Source organism: Aotus nancymaae, unplaced genomic scaffold (genome assembly GCF_030222135.1).
Source record: "Aotus nancymaae isolate 86718 unplaced genomic scaffold, 86718_ANA_hifiasm-v0.15.2.pri h1tg000003l, whole genome shotgun sequence".
In the NCBI taxonomy this organism is placed as follows: domain Eukaryota; kingdom Metazoa; phylum Chordata; class Mammalia; order Primates; family Aotidae; genus Aotus; species Aotus nancymaae.
Genome location: NW_026988414.1, coordinates 3,381,500 through 3,400,403, shown reverse-complemented (window position 1 = coordinate 3,400,403; position 18,904 = coordinate 3,381,500). Strand labels below are relative to the sequence as shown.

At 50.4% G+C, this 18,904-nt stretch overlaps 1 protein-coding gene and 1 pseudogene across 1 annotated transcript in view; one reads left to right on the top strand and one right to left on the bottom strand.

The window, feature by feature from the left end:
* Window positions 1-18,603, bottom strand: part of DYNC2I2 (dynein 2 intermediate chain 2) — a 29,175-nt gene extending 10,572 nt beyond the window's left edge. Inside the window, exons 1-2 of the mRNA XM_064376393.1 lie at window positions 18,596-18,603; window positions 18,243-18,513 (exon numbers count right to left, since the gene is read on the bottom strand). Coding sequence (XP_064232463.1) covers window positions 18,243-18,513; window positions 18,596-18,603 — 279 coding nt within the window. The remainder of the gene's footprint in view (window positions 1-18,242; window positions 18,514-18,595) is intronic.
* On the top strand, window positions 11,471-14,015 carry LOC105721031 (vesicle transport through interaction with t-SNAREs homolog 1B-like; annotated as a pseudogene).
* Window positions 18,604-18,904: the final 301 nt, after the last annotated feature.

Below are 18,904 nucleotides of genomic sequence, written 5' to 3'. Positions count from 1 at the left end.
CCCAGGCTGGAAACAGAGCAGGTCAAAACTCCCGTGCTGATCAGTAGTGGGATCATGCCTGTGAATAGCCACTGCACTCCAGCCTGGGCAACATAGCGAGGCCCCATCTGTTAAAAAAAAAAAAAAAAAAAGTTTTTTGTAGAAACAGGGTCTCACTATATTGCCCAGGCTGTTCTCCAACTCCTGGGCTCAGGAGATCCTTCTGCCTCAGCCTCCCAAGTAGCTAGGACTACCAGTGTGCAGCACCGTGCATGGCTGATTTTTTTTTTTTTTTTGAGACGAAGTTTCCCCCAGGCTGGAGTGCAATGGTGCCATCTTGGCTCACCACAACCTCCGCCTCCCAGGTTCAAGTGATTCTCCTGCCTCAGCCTCTCAAGTAGCTGGGATTACAGGCATGTAATCCCACCACACCCAGCTAATTTTGTATTTTTAGTAGAGACGTGGTTTCTCCATGTGATCCATGCCCGCACCGGCCTCCCAAAGTGCTGGGATTACAGGCGTGAGCCACCCTGCCCAGCCCCGGCTAATTCTTAAAAAAAATTTCAGGCCGGGCGCGGTGGCTCAAGCCTGTAATCCCAGCACTTTGGGAGGCCGAGGCGGGTGGATCACGAGGTCAAGAGATCGAGACCATCCTGGTCAACATGGTGAAACCCCGTCTCTACTAATACAAAAAATTAGCTGGGCACGGTGGCGCGTGCCTGTAATCCCAGCTACTCAGGAGGCTGAGGCAGGAGAATTGCCTGAACCCAGGAGGCGGAGATTGCGGTGAGCCGAGATCGCGCCATTGCGCTCCAGCCTGGGTAACAAGAGCGAAACTCCGTCTCAAAAAAAAAAAAAAAAAAAAAAAAAGAAAAAAAAAAATTTCAGCCAGGCACAATGGCTCACGTCTGTAATTCCAGCACTCTAGGAGGCTGAGGCAGGCGGATTACCTAAGGTCAGGAGTTCAAGACCAGCCTGGCCAACATGGCAAAACTCCATCTCTACTAAAAATACAAAAATTAGGCCAGGCGCAGTGGCTCAAAGCTGTAATCCGAGCACTTTGGGAGGCTGAGGCAGGCGGATCACCTGAGGTCAAGAATTCGAGATCAATCTCTCCAAAATGGAGAAACCCCATCTCTACTAAAAATACAAAAATTGGCCAGACTTGGAGCATGCTTGTAATCCCAGCTACTCAGGAGGCTGAGGCAGGAGAATCACTTGAACCCAGGAGGCAGAGGTTGCCATGAACTGAGATCGCACCACTGCACGCCAGCCTGGGTGACAGAGACTCTGTCGTCTGGGATGCAGAACTTGAATATTCATACAAAGACCACCAGCAGCTAATGCAGGTGGTCTGTGCTCAGCCTATGGGGGCCTCCCAAGCCCCGGCCTCAGCTACGACCTGGGCTCCAGCTTCTTCAGCAACATCAGCTCCAGCAGGGCAATGGTGTGAAGAAGATTGAGACCCGCAATGGGAAGCTGGTGTCCGAGTCCTCTGACGTCCTGCCCAAGTGAACAGCTGCAGCAGCCCCTCCCAGTCTACACTTCCTGTGGCTGCCCCAAAGCCCGTGAGGGAGGCCCCTGTGCTGGGGAGACCCACCCGAGGCTCAGCCCTAGCCCGCAGCCCACCTGCAGGGAGTTTACTGCCTGGGAACCCCTTGCCCATGCCTCCAGCTGCAAAACAATTCAATTGCTTTTTTTTTTTTTTTTTAAATGACAATCTTGCTCTGTCGCCCAGGCTGGAGTGCAGTGGCATGATCTGGGCTCACTGCAACCTCTGCCTCCCGGGTTCAAGCAATTCCCTAACTCAGCCTCCTGAGTAGCTGGGATTACAGGCGCCCACCATCATGCCCGGCTAATTTTTATATTTTTAGTAGAGACGGGGTTTCACCATCTTGGCCAGGCTGGTCTTGAACTCCCAACCTCATGATCCACCCACCTCAGCCTCCCAAAGTGCTGGGATTACAGGTGAGAGTCACCGAGCCCAGTGTTCAATTGCTTTATTTGGGGTCCAAAATAAAACCTCAACTAGCTCTGCAAAAAAAAAAAAAAAAAAAAAGAGTGAAAGTCCATCTCAAAAAAAAAAAAAAAAAAACAGATTAGCTGGGCCTGGTGGTGTGAAACTGTAATCCCAGCTACTCGGGAGGCTGAGGCAGGAGAATCGCTTGAACCCAGGAGGCAGAGGTTGCAGTGAGCTGAGATGATGCCACTGCACTCCAGCCCAGGCAACAAGAGCAAGACTCCGTCTCAAAAAAAAAAAAAAAAAAAAAAGAAAAAATTTTTCTTATGGAGACAGGGCCTCAATATATTACCCAAGCTTACCTCCAACTCCTGGGCTCAAGTGATCCTCCCTCCTCGGCCTCCAAAGTATTGGGACTACAGGCATAAGCCACCTTGCCCAGCCAACCCACCTGCCACTAAATTGTCTGACAACAGTAAACTGCATCCTAGTCATTCATGGCGCTCTCTCCCAAACACGCCGGAAGCCTGGCCGAACCTCGTGTCACTGCACTCTGCTTCATAATCTTTGCAGATGTAGCACTTTTCACAAACGAGGATCCCAGCACCCCTGCACCGCGCAAGCCTACAGCACGTGCTTAATTTGTTCCTCTGCCACATTTTGGTAATTCTCACAATATTTCAAACTTTTTTATTATTTTTTATTTTGAGACGGAGACCCGCTCTATTGCCCAGGCTGGAGTGCAGTGGCACTATTTCAGCTCACTGCAACCTCCGCCTCCCGGGTTTAAACAATTCTCTGCCTCAGCCTCCTGAGTAGCTGGGATTACAGGCGAGTGCCACCATGCCTGGCTAATTTTTTATATATATTTTTTTTAGTAGAGACAAAGTTTCACCATTTTGGCCAGGCTGGTCTTGAACTCCTGACCTCGTGATCCACCCGCTTTGGCCTCCCAAAGTGTTGGGATTACAGGTGTGAGACACCACGCCCCACCCAAACTTATTCATTCTTAATACACATGTTATAGTGATTTGTGATTCAGTGATCTTCAATGTACTACTGTAATTGTTTAGCAGCACCACAAATTGTGCCCACATGAGACGGTGAACTTCATCGATAAACGCTGTGTGATGTGACTGCTTCAGCTGCCAGCTGTCCCCTGTCATAAGCGTGGTGGCTAATGTCTGCAATCCCAGCACTTTGGAAGGCCACGGCAGGCAGATCACCTGAGGTCAAGAGTTGGAGACCAGCCTGGCCAACCTGGTGGAAACCCCATCTCCACTAAAAAAAAACACAAAAATTGGCTGGGTGTGGTGGTTCATGCCTGTAATCCCAGCACTTTGGGAGGCCAAGGCAGGTGGATCACTTGAGGTCAGGAGTTCAAGACCAGCCTAGCCAACACAGTGAAACCCCATCTCTACTAAAAAAATACAAACACTGGCCGGGCGTGGTGGTTCACGCCTGTAATCCCAGCACTTTGGGAGGCCAAGGCGGGTGGATCACGAGGTCAAGAGATCGAAACCATCCTGGTCAACATGGTGAAACCCCATCTCTACTAAAAATACAAAAAATTAGCTGGGCATGGTGGCGCATGCCTGTAATCCCAGCTACTCAGGAGGCTGAGGCAGGAGAATTGCCTGAACCCAGGAGGTGGAGGTTGCAGTGAGCCGAGATCGCGCCATTGCACTCCAGCCTGGGTAACAAGAGCGAAACTCCATCTCAAAAAAAAATACAAACACTGGCCGGGCTCAGTGGCTCACGTCTGTAATCCCAACACTTTGGGACACCAAGGCAGGTGGATCGTTTGAGTCCAAAAGTCTGCGACCAGTCTGGGCAACATGGGAAACCCCATCTCTACAAAAAAAAATTTAAAAATTAGCCAGGCGTGGTGGCACGTCCCAATAGTCCCAGCTACTTGGGAGGCTGAAGTGAGAGGACTGCTTGAACCCATGACAAGGAAAGACCCTGTCCAGAAAAAAAATAAAGATGTTCTACTGTGGGTAAAATGCCATCAAACAGCATCACAGGCTACAGAGAAGTGTCTTGTAAAAAATAGACTCAATCGATGTGGCAAACTTCATTGTTATTTTATGGGATTGCCATAGCCACCCCAATTAAGCCAGAACCTTCCACCAGCAAAGATTACAACTCACTGAAGGTTTAGATGATTGTTAGTTTGGGCAATACTTCTGGTTGGTTTGTGTTGAGATGGAGTCTGGCTTTGTCGCCCAGGCTAGCATGCAATGACACAATCTCGGCTCACTGTAACCTCAACCTCTCAGATTCAAGCAATTGTCCTGCCTCAGCCTCCCAAGTAAGCTGGAATTACAGATGTGCACTACCACGCCTGGCTAGTTTTGTATTTTTATTAGAGACAGGGTTTCGCCTATTGGCCAGGCTAGTCTTGAAGTCCTGACCTCAAGTGATCCACCTTCCTTAGCTCCCCAAATTGCTGGGATTAAAGCTGTGAGCCACCTTGCCTAAAGCATTTTTAATTACCAATGTTTATTTTTTCTGCAGACCTGCTATTGCACTTAATAGATGATAATATAGTGTAAACATAACTTTTACATGAACCAGGAAACGGAAAAATTCCTGTGACTCACTTCATCGCGGCATTTGTTTTACTGCAGTCCTGCAACTGAACCCACAGTATTGTTGAGGTGCGCCTATGATCACACCTGATACACTCCAAACAGTATGTCTAAGAGATATTACATAAATGTCTCAACATAAAAACTAATAGACAATCACAACCACAAGCTAAAATGTCCAGAGAAGGCAAGGTGTGTGGGGGTTTGGGGTGTGTGTGTATGTGTGTTTTAATTATCCAGCCAGGTGCGGTGGCTCCCAGCACTTTGGGAGGCCGAGGTGGGCAGATGAACTTGAGGTCAGGAGTTCCAGACCAGCCTGGTCAACATAGTGAAATCCTTTATCTACTGAAAATACATAAATTAGCTGGGTGTGGTGGCACGTGCCTGTAGTCCCAGCTACTCAGGAGGCTGAGGCGGGAGAATCACTTGAACCTGGGAAGCAGAAGTTGCACTTCAGCCTGGGTGACAGAGTGAGACTCGGTCTCAAAAAAAAAAAAAAAAAGGCCAGGCGCAGTGGCTCACGCCTGTAATCCCAGCACTTTGGGAGGCCAAGGCAGGCAGATCACCTGAAGTCAAGAGTTCGAGACCAGCCTGACCAAAATGGTGAAAACCCGTCTCTACTAAAAATACAAAAATTAGCCAGGTGTGGTGGCGCATGCCTGTAATTTCAGCTACTCGGGAGACTGAGGCAGGAGAATCACTTGAACTCGGGAGGCAGAGGTTGCAGTGAGCTGAGACTGCACCTCTGCACTCCAGACTGAGCGACAGAACGAGACTCCATCTCAAAAAATTAAAAAAAAAAAAAAAAAATTATCCAAACTGCTTCAGAATTGGCAGGGGTTTTTTTTTTGTTTGTTTTGTTTTTGTTTTTGTTTTTTTCAGAGGCAGGGTCTCACTCTGTCGCCCAGGCTGAGTACAGTTGCACAGTCTCAGCTCACTGCAGCCTTGATCTCACAGGCTCAAGCAATCCTTCTACCTCAGCCTCTACTTTCTCTCTGTAGCTGGGACTGTAGGTATGGCTACCTGGCGGGGTTTTTTCTTTTAAACAGGGTCTCACTATGTTGCCCCAGCTGGAATACAGTGACAGTCATGGATCACTGCGGCATCAAACTCCTGGGCTCAAGCAATCCTCACACGTCAGCCTCACAGATAGCTAGGACTACAGGCATGTACCATCATGCCTGGCAATTTTTTTCTTTCTTGTGGAGACGAAGTCTCACTACGTTGCTCAGGCTGATCTCAAACTCCTAGACTCCGATCCTCCCACCTTGGTCTCCAAAAGTGCTGAGATTACAAGTGTGAGTCATCTAGCCTTAATTTTTAAAGTTTTTGTAGAGACGGAGTCTTGCCGTGTCACCCAGGCTGGTCTCGAACTCCTGGATTCAAGTGATCCTCCCAAGCAGGGCCTCCTGAGTGGCTGGGACTACAGGCTTGTGCTACCGTGCCTGGCTAGCACACCCTTCTGCAGTCATATTCAGCTATATTGATGAATATTCTTTTGCTGCTTAATTATTCAGGCAAATAATGTAACAAATGCCAAAATACTAAGGAAAATTTAAGAAGAAAAAAACATTTAAACGGGTAACATTGCACCTGCAAATTGTCTGTGAATTGGTCAGAAGCCACCATTATTCTTTGTGTTCCGGGATCCCTAAGTCAGCTTCCCATGGTTTGAGATCCCTTTGGGGATGAGGCCCAAGTCCATACCTGGTACAAGGGTCAGGCTCCAATAAGAAGCCCCCTGGGAAGGCAGAGAAAGAAATAAGGCCTGAGGGTCAGGATCCTGTCTAAGTGGAGTGTTGAGGACACTGTGCCGAGCCGGCCCCACACACCTAGAAAGTGTGTTCAGGGGAATACAGAGGGCTGGGCCAGACTTTATGAAATCACACCAGGAGGTCCCCGGAGGGAATCAGAGAACAGGAATTACCAAAGCAAGACCAGTAGGGTCCGTCCTCTTGAGTCTGTAGCCCCAGGGATCATCTGCAGCCTGAAGCCAGCTCTCCATGCCCAAGAGAGCCTGCAGCCATGGAGAAGCCCAACGTCAGCACTCCCGCCTCTCAGAGGAAAGAAACTGAGGCCCAGAAAGGAGAGATGACCCCTGGCAAGTCCACAAGGACCTTTGTCTTGGAAAACCTCCTACCCAAGCCACAAGTTGGGCTGAAAGTCCCAGGCTTCTCTGACTGAATGAAAACTAAACACTGGCTGGGTACAATGGCTCGAACCTGTAATCCCAGCACTTTGGGAGGTCGAGGCAGGAGAATCATTTGAGGCCAGAAGTTCAAGACCACCATGGCCAACATGGCGAAACCCCATCTGTACTAAAAATACAAAAATTAGTTAGGTGTGGTGGCACATGCCTATAATCCCAGCTACTCAGGAGGCTGAGGCAGGAGAATCGCTTGAACCCAGGAGGCAGAGGCTGCAGTGAGCCAAGATGGCACTCCAGCCTGGCAACAGAGCAAGACTCTGTCTCAAACAAGCCCACTCCAGCAGAGGGTGCCATATGCTAGAGAATCTCCTGAGCCAGGCAGGGCCAGACATAGTGGCTCAGGTCTGTAATCCTAGCCCTCTGGGAGGCAGAAGAGGGCAGATCACTTGAGGTCAAGAGTTCAAGACCAGCCTGGCCAACATGGTGTAACTCCATCTCTACTAAAAATAAATAAATAAATAAGCCAGGAGTGTTGGTGGGCGCCTGTAATCACAGATACTAGGGAGGCTGAGGTGGGAGGATTGCTTGAACCTGACAGGTGGAGGTTGCAGTAAGCCGAGATTGTGCCATTGCATTCCAGCCTGGGTGACAGAGTGAGACTCTGTTTAAAAAAAAGAAACAAAAAAAAAAAACAGAGAATCTGCTAGATCAGAAGCTACAGCCAGTCCAGAAGAGGTGCTCACTTAGAGTCCCAGAGCTAGGCAGCTAGGTTAATTCAGAGGAGGAGAGATGCAGCAGAGGCCTGCCCCGGGGTGAAGGCACACAAGAAACCATTCAACTCAGTGTGTCCTAGGTGCACCTGGGACATTAAAAACTACAGGAGACTCACCCCTGCCCTCGAGGAGGTAACATCATTGGAGACAGACCTGAATATCAAAGATGCCCCCCATCAAGAAAAAGTTCTCTAAAGAGTGGTGATCATTTCGTTCTGGCATTACACTTGATGTCTCTGAATTGCACACTTGTTAAAATGGTTGAACAGGCCAGGCATGGTAGCTCACAGCTGTATTCCCAGCACTTTGGGAGGCTGAGTGGGAGGCTCACTTGAGGCCAGGAGTTCAAGATCGGCTGGGTAACAAAGCAAGACCCCTGTCTCTACAGAAATTTTCCAAATTAGCCAGGTGTGATGGTATGCACCTGTAGATCCAGCTACTCGGGAGACTGAGATGGGAGGATCACTTAAGCTCAAGAGTTTGAGGCTGCAGTGAGCTATGATCACATTACTGTACTCCAGGCTGGGATACAGAACCAGATCATCAGCACTTTGGGAAGCCAAGGTGGGAGGATCACTTGAGGTCAGGAGTTCGAGACCAGCCTGGCCAACATGGTGAACCCCATCTCTACTAAAAATACAAAAAATAGCCAAGCATAGTGGGACACACCTATAATTCCAGCTACTGGGAAGGCTGAGGTGGGAGAATCACTTGAACTCAGGAGGCAGAGGTTGTGCCACTACACTCCAGCCTGGGCAAGAGAGGGACGCTACATCTCAAAAAAAAAAGAAAAAGAAAAAGTAACTCTACTGGAAAGCAGCTGGATTAAACTAGTGGTTCTCAAATTTTGCTATGCATTAGAATCATCTGGGGAGATTTTAGAAAACCAGATTCCCAGGTCACACCACATCCAAAGTGGTCACAGTAACTGCAAGGAAAAGCCAGGAGCCCACATTGTTTAATACGTTCCGGGGCATTCCGGTGATGACTACGTTGGAGAAGAGGGGTGAGGAGGCACCCTGAGCTGAGACAGTGGGGCGGTCACTGACTCTCAGAAGCTCCACGCCAACAGCACTGGCTTTCACGGAGCTTTCTGCTCAGCAGCCCCATTCAATCCCTCAAGAAGCATTCTAACAATCGCACTTCACAGAAGAGAGATCGAGTTACTAGTCCAGGGACAATCCGCTAATAAAAACGATCTGCACCCTCAAACTCAGATAGAAAATCGAGGTCCAGAACACTATCCCTCTAAAAGGACAGGGATGTGGCAAGAAAAGCCAAGTCAGGCCAAAGACCATTCATATTCTTCTTTGTTCTTGAGATAGGGTCTCACTCTGTCACCCAGACTGGAGTGCAGTGGCGCAATCTCGGCTCACTGCAATCGCCACCTCCCAGGTTCGAGCAATTCTCCTGCCTCAGCCTCCCGAGTAGCTGGAATTACAGGCACCTGCCACCACACCCAGCTAATTTTTGTATTTTTAGTAGAGACAGGGTTTTGCAATGTTGGCCAGGCTGATCTTGAACTTCTGACCTTAGGTGATCCACCCACCTCAGCCTCCAAAAGTGCTGGGATTACAGGTGTGAGCCACCACAGCCAGTCAAGACACTACACTAGATCTTAGCCAAAAGGCCAAGATGCGATTCAAGACACTGTTTCTACAGAAAATAAAACATCAGCCACACGTTTAGTCCCAGCTACTCGGGAGGCTGGGGCAGGAGGATCACTTGAGCCCGGAAGGTATGCTATGATCATACCTGTGAATAACGACTACGCTGCACCCTGCACAAGAGTCTTTTAATACGTCAAAAAAAATTCCTGCTAAAAGTTAAAAAAAGGTGTAGTAGGCCGGGTGCAGTAGCTCACACCTGTAATCCCAGCACTTTGAAAGGCCGAGGTGGGTGGATCACAAGGTCAAGAGAGCGAGATCATCCTGGCCAACATGGTAAAACCCCTATCTCTACTAAAAATACAAAAATTAGCTGGGTGTGGTGATGTGTGCCTGTAGTCCCAGCTACCTGGGGGCAGAGGTCGCAGTGAGCCGAGACCAAGCCACTGCACGCCAGCCTGGTGACAGAGTGAGACTCCGTCTCAAAAATAAATAAATAAATAAGTGCAGTGACTCACACATGCAGTGATCCTACCATTTTGAGAGGATCACTCAAGGTCAGGAGTTTAAGACCAGCCTGGGCAACACAGTGAAACCTCGTCTCTACAAGAAACTTCTTAAAAAATTAGCTGGGCATGGTGGCGCATGTCTGTAGTCCCAGCTACTGAGGAGGCTGAAGTGGGAGGGATCGCTTGAGCTGGGAGGTCATGGCTGTAGTGATCTGTGATCACACCACTGCACCTAGCCTGGACAACAGAACAAGACTGTCTCAAAAATAAACATAAAACTAAATTAAATACAAATACAAATCAGCGGAAGATGAGCAAAGCAGGTAGGACAAACCGAATGGCTGGAAAATCAGATTGTGGCGTGATTTCTATTTTTTTATTTTTACTCTTTTTTTTTTTTTTGAGACGGAGTTTCGCTCTTGTCGCCCAGGCTGGAGTACAATGGCACAATCTCAGCTCACTGCAACCTCCGCTTCCTGGGTTCAACCAATTTTCCTGCCTCAGCCTCCCAAGTAGCTGGGATTACAGGCACCTGCCACCACACCCAGTTGATTTTTGTATTTTTAGTAGAGATGGAGTTTCACCATGTTGGCCAGGCTAGTGTCAAACTCCTGACCTCGGGTGATCCACCTGCTTCGGCTTCCCAAGGTGCTGGGATTACAGGTGTGAGCCACCGAGCTGAGCCCCAGATTACTTTTATTTCTATTTATTTATTTATCAACAGCGTTTTGGTCTTGTTGCCCAGGCTGGAGTGTAATGGTGCAATCTTGGCTCACCACAACCTCCACCTCCCGGGTTCAAGTGATCCTCCTGCCTCAGCCACCTGAGTAGCTGGGATAATAGGCATGTGCCTCCATGCCCAGCCAATTTTGCATTTTTAGTAGAGACGGGGTTTCTCCATGTTGGTCAGGCTGGTCTCAAACTCCCAACCTCAGGTAATCTGCCCACCTCAGCCTCCCAAAGTGCTGGGATTACAGGTGTGAGCCACTGCGTCTGGCCAACTTTTTCTTCTTTATAAAAGTAATCTGAGAGTCTGGGCATGGTGGCTCACGCCTGTAATACCAGCAATTTGGGAGGCCGAGGTGGGTGGGTCATGAGGTCAGGAGTTCAAGACTACACTGGCCAACATTGTGAAACCCCGTCTCTACTAAAAAACACAAAAATTGGCTGGGCGTGGTGGCTCATGCCTGTAATCCTAGCACTTTGGGAGGCCGAAGTGGGTGGATCACCTGAGGTCAGGAGTTCAACACCAGCCTGGCCATCATGGTGAAACCCCATCTTAAAAAAAAAAATAATAATAATACAAAAATTAGTTGGGCATAGTGGCTCGTGCCTGTAATCCCAGCTACTCGGGAGGCTGAGGTAGAACTGCTTGAACCGGGACCCGGGAGGTGGAGGTTACAGTAAGCTGAGATCACGCCACTGCACTTCAGTGTGGGCTACAGAGCAAGACTCCATCTCAAAAAAAAAAAAAAAAAAGAAGGAAAAGTTAATTCAAAAAGCACTGGGCGACAGTGGTGCAGGGGTCACCATGACGGCTAAGGGGCTGGGCAATGTTCTGTGGGGCTAGGAGCACACCCAACACCCAGAGTACTGAACGTTCTCATCAGGTTGGCACAGAAACTGACCAGATTGGCTCAGAAATCACAGAAGAACCAGAGGAACACCACCACCAGTAAGCAAGTACCAAGAATGCCAGGCACCGTGGCTCACTCCTGTAATCCCAGCATTCTGGGAGGCTGAGGCAAACGGATCACCGGAGGTCAGGAGTTTGAGACCAGCCTGGCCAACATGGTGAAACCCCGTCTCTACTAAAAACACAAAAACCAGCCGGATGTGGTGGTGTGCGGCCTGTAATCCCAGCTACTCGGTGGCTGCTGCCTGCACACAGCCTGTGCCATGGCTGCCTCTGCCCCCTCCTTGGAGCATTTCAGGAAGCTGCATGAGATCTTCCATGGTCTCCATGAAGGCCTACAAGGGGTGCCCAAGCGGCTGCTGGGTGCAGTGGGGACCAAAGAAAGTTGACCAGAGATTTTGAGGAAAAGCAACAGGAAAGAAGTTAAAAGCTGGCAGAGATGGAGGGGGAACTACATTATGCACCTCTATCTTTCCGTAACCCCATGATGTCTAAGCTTGAAAACTACCAGAAAAAAAAAAGAAAACTACCAGAAGGGCCGGGCATCGTGGCTCACACCTGCAATCCATCCCAGCACTTTGGGAGGCCAAGGTGGGCAGATCACTTGAGGTCAGGAGTTCAAGACCAGCCTGACCAACATGGTGAAACCCTGTCTCTACTAAAGATACAAACATTAAGTAGCCGTGGTGGCACGCGCCTGTAGTCCCAGCTTCTCAAGAGGCTGAGGCAGTAGAATCGCTTGAACCCGGGAGGTAGAAGTTGCAGTTGGCCAAGATTGCACCACTGCACTCCAGACTGGGCAACAGGGTGAGACTGTCTCAAAAAACTAATCTACTGGAAGGACCTTGCCAAACTCTATCAGGAGGTGAGAAGCACACCTTGGAGAGCCACACCTAGAGGCCAAAGAGACATGAAATATGGCACACATGCTGCAGAGAATGAGCACGTGGATCGGCTACAGTCTCAAAGGGCAATGCTCCTGCAAGGTACCAGAAGCCTAAATCAGGCCACCCAAAGTACTGAACATTCTCATCAGATTGGCACAGAAACTGACCAGATTGGCTCAGAAATCACAGAAGAACCAGAGGAACAAGAAGACCAGTGAGAAAGTACCAAGAGTGCTGAGCACAGTGGCTCACATCTGTAATCCCAAGAGTGCTGAGCATGGTGGCTCACATCTGTAATCCCAAGAGTGCTGAGCACGGTGCTCACATCTGTAATCCCAAGAGTGCTGAGCACGGTGGCTCACATCTGTAATCCCAAGAGTGCTGGGCATGGTGGCTCACATCTGTAATCCCAGCACTTTGGGAGGCAGAGGCGGGCAGATCACCTGAGGTCAGGAGTTCGGGACCTGCCTGGCCTGCATGGTGAAACCCCATCTCTAATAAAAACACAACGATTAGCCAGATGTGGTGGTGTGCGGCCTGTAATCCCAGCTACTCAAGAAGCTGAGGCAGGAGGATCACCTGAACCCAGAAGCAGAGGTTGCAGTGAGCTGAGATCGCACTACTGCACTCCAGCTTGGGCAACAGAGCAAGAATCTGTCTCACATACACAAAAACAAAGTACCAAGGTAGGCCCAGTGAGGTGGTTCAGGCCTGTAATAGCTATACTTTGGAAAGCCAAGGCAGGCAGATGACCTGACCAGGAGTTTGAGACCAGCCTGGCTAACATGGTGAAACCCTGTCTCTACCAGAAATACAAAAATTGGCTGGGCACAGTGGCTCATGCCTGCAATCCTAGCACTTTGGGAGGCCAAGGCAGGTGGACTGCCTGAGCTCAGGAGTTCAAGACCAGCCTGGGCAACATAGTGAAACCCCGTCTCTACTAAAAAGACAAAAAATTAGCCAGGCATGGTGGCATGTGCCTCTAATCCCAGCTAATCAGGAGGCTGAGACAGGAAAATTGCTTGAACCCAGAGCTAGAGGTTGCAGTAAGCCAAGATCACACCATTGCACTCCAGCCTGGGTGACAGAGAGATACTCTGTCTCAATTAAAAAAATAATAATAATACGGCAGGCACGGTGGCTCACACCAGTAATCTCAGCACTTTGGGAGGCTGAGGTGAGCAGATCACCGGAGGTCAGGAGTTCGAGACTTGCCTGACCAACATGGAGAAACCCCATCTCTACCAAAAATACAAAATTAGCTGGGCATGGTGGCGCATGCCTATAATCTCAGCTATTTGGGAGGCTGAGGCAGGAGAATCACTTGAACCCGGGAGGCGGAGGTTGCGGTATGCCAAGATTGCACCATTGTACTCCAGTCTGGGCAACAAGAGCAAGACTCGGACTCAAAAAAAAAAACAAATTATACAATAATTAGCCAGGCATGTTGGCGCACACCTGTAGTCCCAGCTACTCGAGAGACCGAGGTAAAATAGCTTGAACCCGGGAGGCGGAGGTTGCAGTGAGCTGAGATCGCACCACTGCACGCCAGCCTGGGCAACAGAGCAGACTCTGTCTCAAAAAAAAAAAAAAAAAAAAGTATCAAGAGTAGACTGGTAAACACAAGTGAAAACTTGAGCAAAAGTCTAAAGATTCTCCATTCCAGCCGGGCGTGGTGGTTCACGCCTGTAATCCAAGCACTTTGGCGGCCAAGGCGGGCGGATCACCTGAGGTCGGGAGTTCAAGACCAGCCTGACCAACATGGTGAAATCCTGTCTTTAAAAAAAAAAAAAAAAAAAAAGACTCTCCATTCAGCATCCAGAAAAGTAACAAACAACAAGTTGCTGCGTTCCAACATCATCTCACCGGAGCTGCCATCCCCCGAGGCCTGGTTGATTACAAACACTTTAGCCAGCATTGAACTTACTACTAGGAAGGGTCTGTGAACCAGAACTTTGACTTATGAATGCATGGTGTTAGGGATGTGGATGGAAGGAGCGTATCATTGCTGTGGGCTGATACACCAAAGTAACAGATGCTGGGTTTGAGACAGTCTCACCCTGTCGCCCAGGGTGGTGTGCAGCGGCACAGTCTCGGCTCACTGGAGCCTCTGCCTCCCAGGTTCAAGCGATTCTCGTGCCTCAGCTTCCCAAGTACCTGGGATTACAGCACCCGCTACCACAGCCAGATTTTTTTTTTTTCTTGAGACAGTCTCACTCTGTCGCCAAGGTTGGAGGGCAGTGGCACGATCTCGGCTCACTGCAATCTCCGCCTCCTGGGTTCAAGCGATTCTCCTGCCTCAGCCTCCTAACTAAGACAACAGGCATAAGCAACTGCACCTGACTAATTTTTTATATTTTTTAGTAGAGACAGGGTTTCACCATATTGGCCAGGCTGGTCTTGAACTCCTGACCTTGTGATCCACCCACCTCGGCCTCTCAAAGTGCTGGGATTATAGGCACAAGCTACTGTGCCCGGCCAACTTTTTTTAAAGACAGAGTTTCACTCTGTCACCCAGGCTGGACTGCAGTGGCACGATCCTGGCTCACTGCAACCTCTGCCTCCAGGATTCAACCATTCTCCTCTTCTGGGAGGCCAAGGTGGGAGGATCACCTGAGGCCAGGAGTTCAAGACCAGCCTGGCCAACATGGTGAAACCCCGTCTCTACTAAAAATACAAAAATTAGCCGGGTGTTTGGCATGCGCCTATAGTCCCAGCTACTTGGGAGGTTGAGGCGGAAGAATCACTTGAACCCGGGAGGCGGAGGTGGCAGTTAGTGGAGACTGTGCCACTGGGCTCCAGCCTGGTAAGACTCCGTCTCAAAAAAAAAAAAAAAATTAGCTGGGTGTGGTGGCACACACCTGTAGTTCCAGCTACTAGGGAGGCTGAGGCAGGAGAGAATCACTTGAACCCAGGAGGCAGAGGTTGCAGTGAGCCCACATCATGCCACTGCACTCCAGCCTGGGCGACAGAGACTCTGTCTCAAAAAAAATTAAAAATTAGCTGGGCACAGTGGTGTCTGTAGTCCCTGCTACTGAGGAAGCTGAGGCAGGAGGATGGCTTCAGCCTGGAAGTTGGAGGCTGCAGTGAGCCAAGACGGCACTACTGCACTCCTACCTGGGAGACAGAGCGAGACCGGAAGGAAGGAGGAAGGAAGGAAGGAAGAAACGCAGGGAGGGAGGGAGGAAGGAGAAGGGAAGAGTGCAGAGAGAATAAAAGAAAGGGAAAGGAGGAAAGAAAAAGTAACTTACCACCTTCTTCTGGCCCTTGAAACATTCTTACAACATATAAGAATTTCCGGCCTGGCGCGGTGGCTCATGCCTGTAATCCTAGCACTTTGGGAGGCCAAGGTGGGTAGATTACCTGAGGTCAGGAGTTCAAGACCAGCCTGGCCATCATGGTTAAACCCCACCTTAAAAAAAAAAAAAAAAAGGATTTCCTTAGGTAAGACAAGAGCTGACTGTGACTCAGGAGAACAACCCTCACAGGTAAAACCTTCACACCCAAGTATTAGGTGGCATTTTTTTTTTTTTTTTTGAGATGGAGTCTAGCTCTGTAGCCTAGGTTGGAGTGCAGTGGCACAATCTCGGCTCCCTGCAACCTTAGACTCCTGGGTTCAAGCGGTTCTCCCACCTCAGCCTCCAGAGTAGCTGGGATTACAGGCACGCGCCGTCACACTCACCTAATTTTTTGTGTTTTTAGTAGAGAGGCCAGGCTGGTCTTGAACTCCTGACCTCAGGTGACCCACTTGCCTCAGCCTCCTGAAGTGCTGGGATTACAGGTGTGAGCCACCGAGCCCCATCCCAACCTAGAATCTTCTAGAAACGTTCAGCAAGCAAGAGCTATTTCGAGTGTTGTTTAAAAGCCAATGCGCCTGAATCATCAACTGACCTGAGACATGGATGGACAGTTAACTACAGCACCCACTGCCCTGGCTTTCCATGAAAACAGTTCTTATGCAGCACAGCAAAGTGGGAAGTGATTGGAAGCCAGATCAGATCCTGGCTTCAGCTGTGCAGACTTATAGGCCTGCAGTAAGAAATCTGTCCTCAACGGGCGGATTGCCTGAGCTCAGGAGTTCGAAATCAGCCTGGGTAAGAGGGTGAAACCTCATCTCTACTGAAATACAAAAAACTAGCCGTGCGTGGCGGCATGTGCCTGTAGTCCCAGCTACTTGGGAGGCTGAGGCAGAGGAATTGCTTGAACCCGGGAGACGGATGTTGTAGTGAGCCAAGATTGCACCACTGTACTCCAGCCTGGGCCACAGAGAAAGATTCCATCCCCACCCCTCAAAAAAAGAAAGCAATCAGTCCTCAAGAGTAAGACTTCACGGAAACCTCACCGGCTTTGAGGAGGATCTGGCCTCTCTGCAGGTCCGACCACCTGTGCAGCAAGCTAAGCCTCAGTATTCTCTTCTGGGACATGTGCAGCACCCAATGCTGCTCATTTTCACTCAGAGGAAAAGCCTAAGTCCTTACAATACTCTAAGAGGCCCTACCTGACCTGTTTTTCCTTACCTTACCCTCTCTGACCTCACCTGGGACCACTCTTCCCTCCCATCACTCCTCTCCAGCCCCACCTGCTTCCTCAAACAGACAGATTTGCCTTAGGGCCTTTGCACCTGACTTCCCCCCCCCCCCCGCCGGAGAGTCAGGGTCTCACTCTGTTACCCAAGCTGGAGCACGGTGGTACAATCACAGCTCATTGCAACCTCGAACTCCTGGGCTCAAGGCAGCTTCCTGCCTCAGCCGCTCAAGTAGCTGGGACTACAGGCACCATGTCACAGCACCCTAATTTGCACTTGACTTTTCATCTGCCTAGACGACTCTACCCCAGATATCCACTCAGCCCATGATCACTCCTCCAAGTCTTTGCTAAAATGTCACCCTCTCACTGTAGCCCACCCAGCAAACCACCCTCTCAATCCCCAGCCCACTCCTGCCAGGCTTTCAGCCTTCTTCTTCTTTTGTCCATGGCACTATCAACCTTCTAACACTACTTGTTAAATATACTGTTAACGTTACAGCCCCTTCCACCATCCCATGTAAGCTCCAGAAGGGAGAGATGTCTGTCTGCTTTTCTGAGTCCCTAACCCAGAACAGCTCCTGGCACACGGCAGGTGCTCGAGCTCAAAGTCTGCACAGACCCCTTGGGTGAAGCCGTGACCTCGCAGCAGCCCCGCCCCTCATCTCATCAGAGAACCGCCTTTTGTGCACGTTTGATTAAACAACTGGAAAACTGGCTTATCGAGAATTTATGATGCAGTTTGGGCATTAAAAAGAAAAAGGCCAGACGCAGTGGCTCACACCGGTAATCCCAACACTTTGGGAGGCCAAGGCAGGTGGATTACGAGGTCAGAAGTTCAAGACCAGTCTGGTCAACATGGTGAAACCTGGATCTAAGAAAGATACAAAAAAATTAGCCGGGCGTGGTGGCCGGCACTTTTAATCTTAGCTACTTGGGAGGCTGAGGCAGGAGAATCGCTTGAACCTGGGAGGCGGAGGCTGCAGTGAGCCGAGATCGTGCCATTGCACTCCAGCCTGGGTGACAGGGCGAGACTCTGTCTCAAAAAAAAAAAAAAAAAAAAAGCCTGGACTCAGTGGCTCACGCCAGTAACACCACCAGCACCCTGAGAGGCCGAGGAGGGAGGACAGCTTAAGCCCAGGAGTTGGAGACCAGCCAGGGCAACATAGCGAGACCCTCAACTCTACAAAAAAAAAAGTAAAAGAAAGAAACAAGCAGGCACGGTGGCGCGCGTCTAAGGTCCCAGCTACTCTGAATGCTCTGATGGGAGGATCGCTCGAGCACCACAGGCTGAAGTTGCAGTGAGCCAAGATCGCACCACTGCACTCCAGCCTGGGCGACAGAGCGAGACCTTGTCCCAGAAAAACGAAACAAAACCTAAAAAGTTGTTTGAAATGCTTAAAAACTGCAGTTCACACAAAATCTTTCAAAACATGGGATCCTTGGAGGTGCTGTTTTTCCATTTTTTGTTGTTATTTAAAGAATGGGCCGAGAGTATCCTCTGGGTTAGCTTCTACACAATAAACTGGAAAGGCAAACGGTGGGACACCCGAACCCGCCCGGCAGCCGCGCTGCGCCCGCGCATTCCCACCCGCGTAGCTCCGCGCGGGACCCGCGTCCTCACCGTCTCCCCGCGGATGCCCTGGACGGCCCTCCACTGCGAGGGCACGGACGCCACACCCAGGGTCTCATCCTGCAACGGCCCCGGCCGCCCTGGCCCCGGGCCACTCGCGGCCCCGCCGGTTGCCAGCTCCGCGGCCCCGCCGGTTGCCAGCTCCGCGGCCCCGCCGGTTGCCAGCTCCGCGGCCCCGCCGGTTGCCAGCTCCGCGGCCCCGCCGGTTGCCGGCCCCGCCGGTTGCCAGCTCCGCAGCACCCGCGCTTCCCGCCGGGCTGAGCTACCAGCGCTCCGCGCAGGTTGCCGTGGAGACGGCTCCGCCCTCTCGCGCCGGTCCACTCAGGCGTGACCTTCGCCCCTACGCCGCCATTAGCGGAAACCGGGAACCTGAGGCTTGCGGCGCCATGTTTGAATTGGTCGCAGCGCCTTCTGCAAGGCCGGAAAGAAAGAATATGAATGATTCTTCTTGGCCAGAGAGAGAAGCCTGACCAGTTTTGCATACCCTGTACCCAGGAAAAGCAGGATCAGGGCAAACGCGACTACCCCTGTGCAAGGAAAACTGCGGAAGTGAGGCATTGGTGCCAGATTCAAAGATGGCGCTGAGCGGCCAAGCGCAGAGGCGAGGCGAGACGAGACGAGGGCGGGAGCCTGCGGCCGTGCCGGGCCCGCGA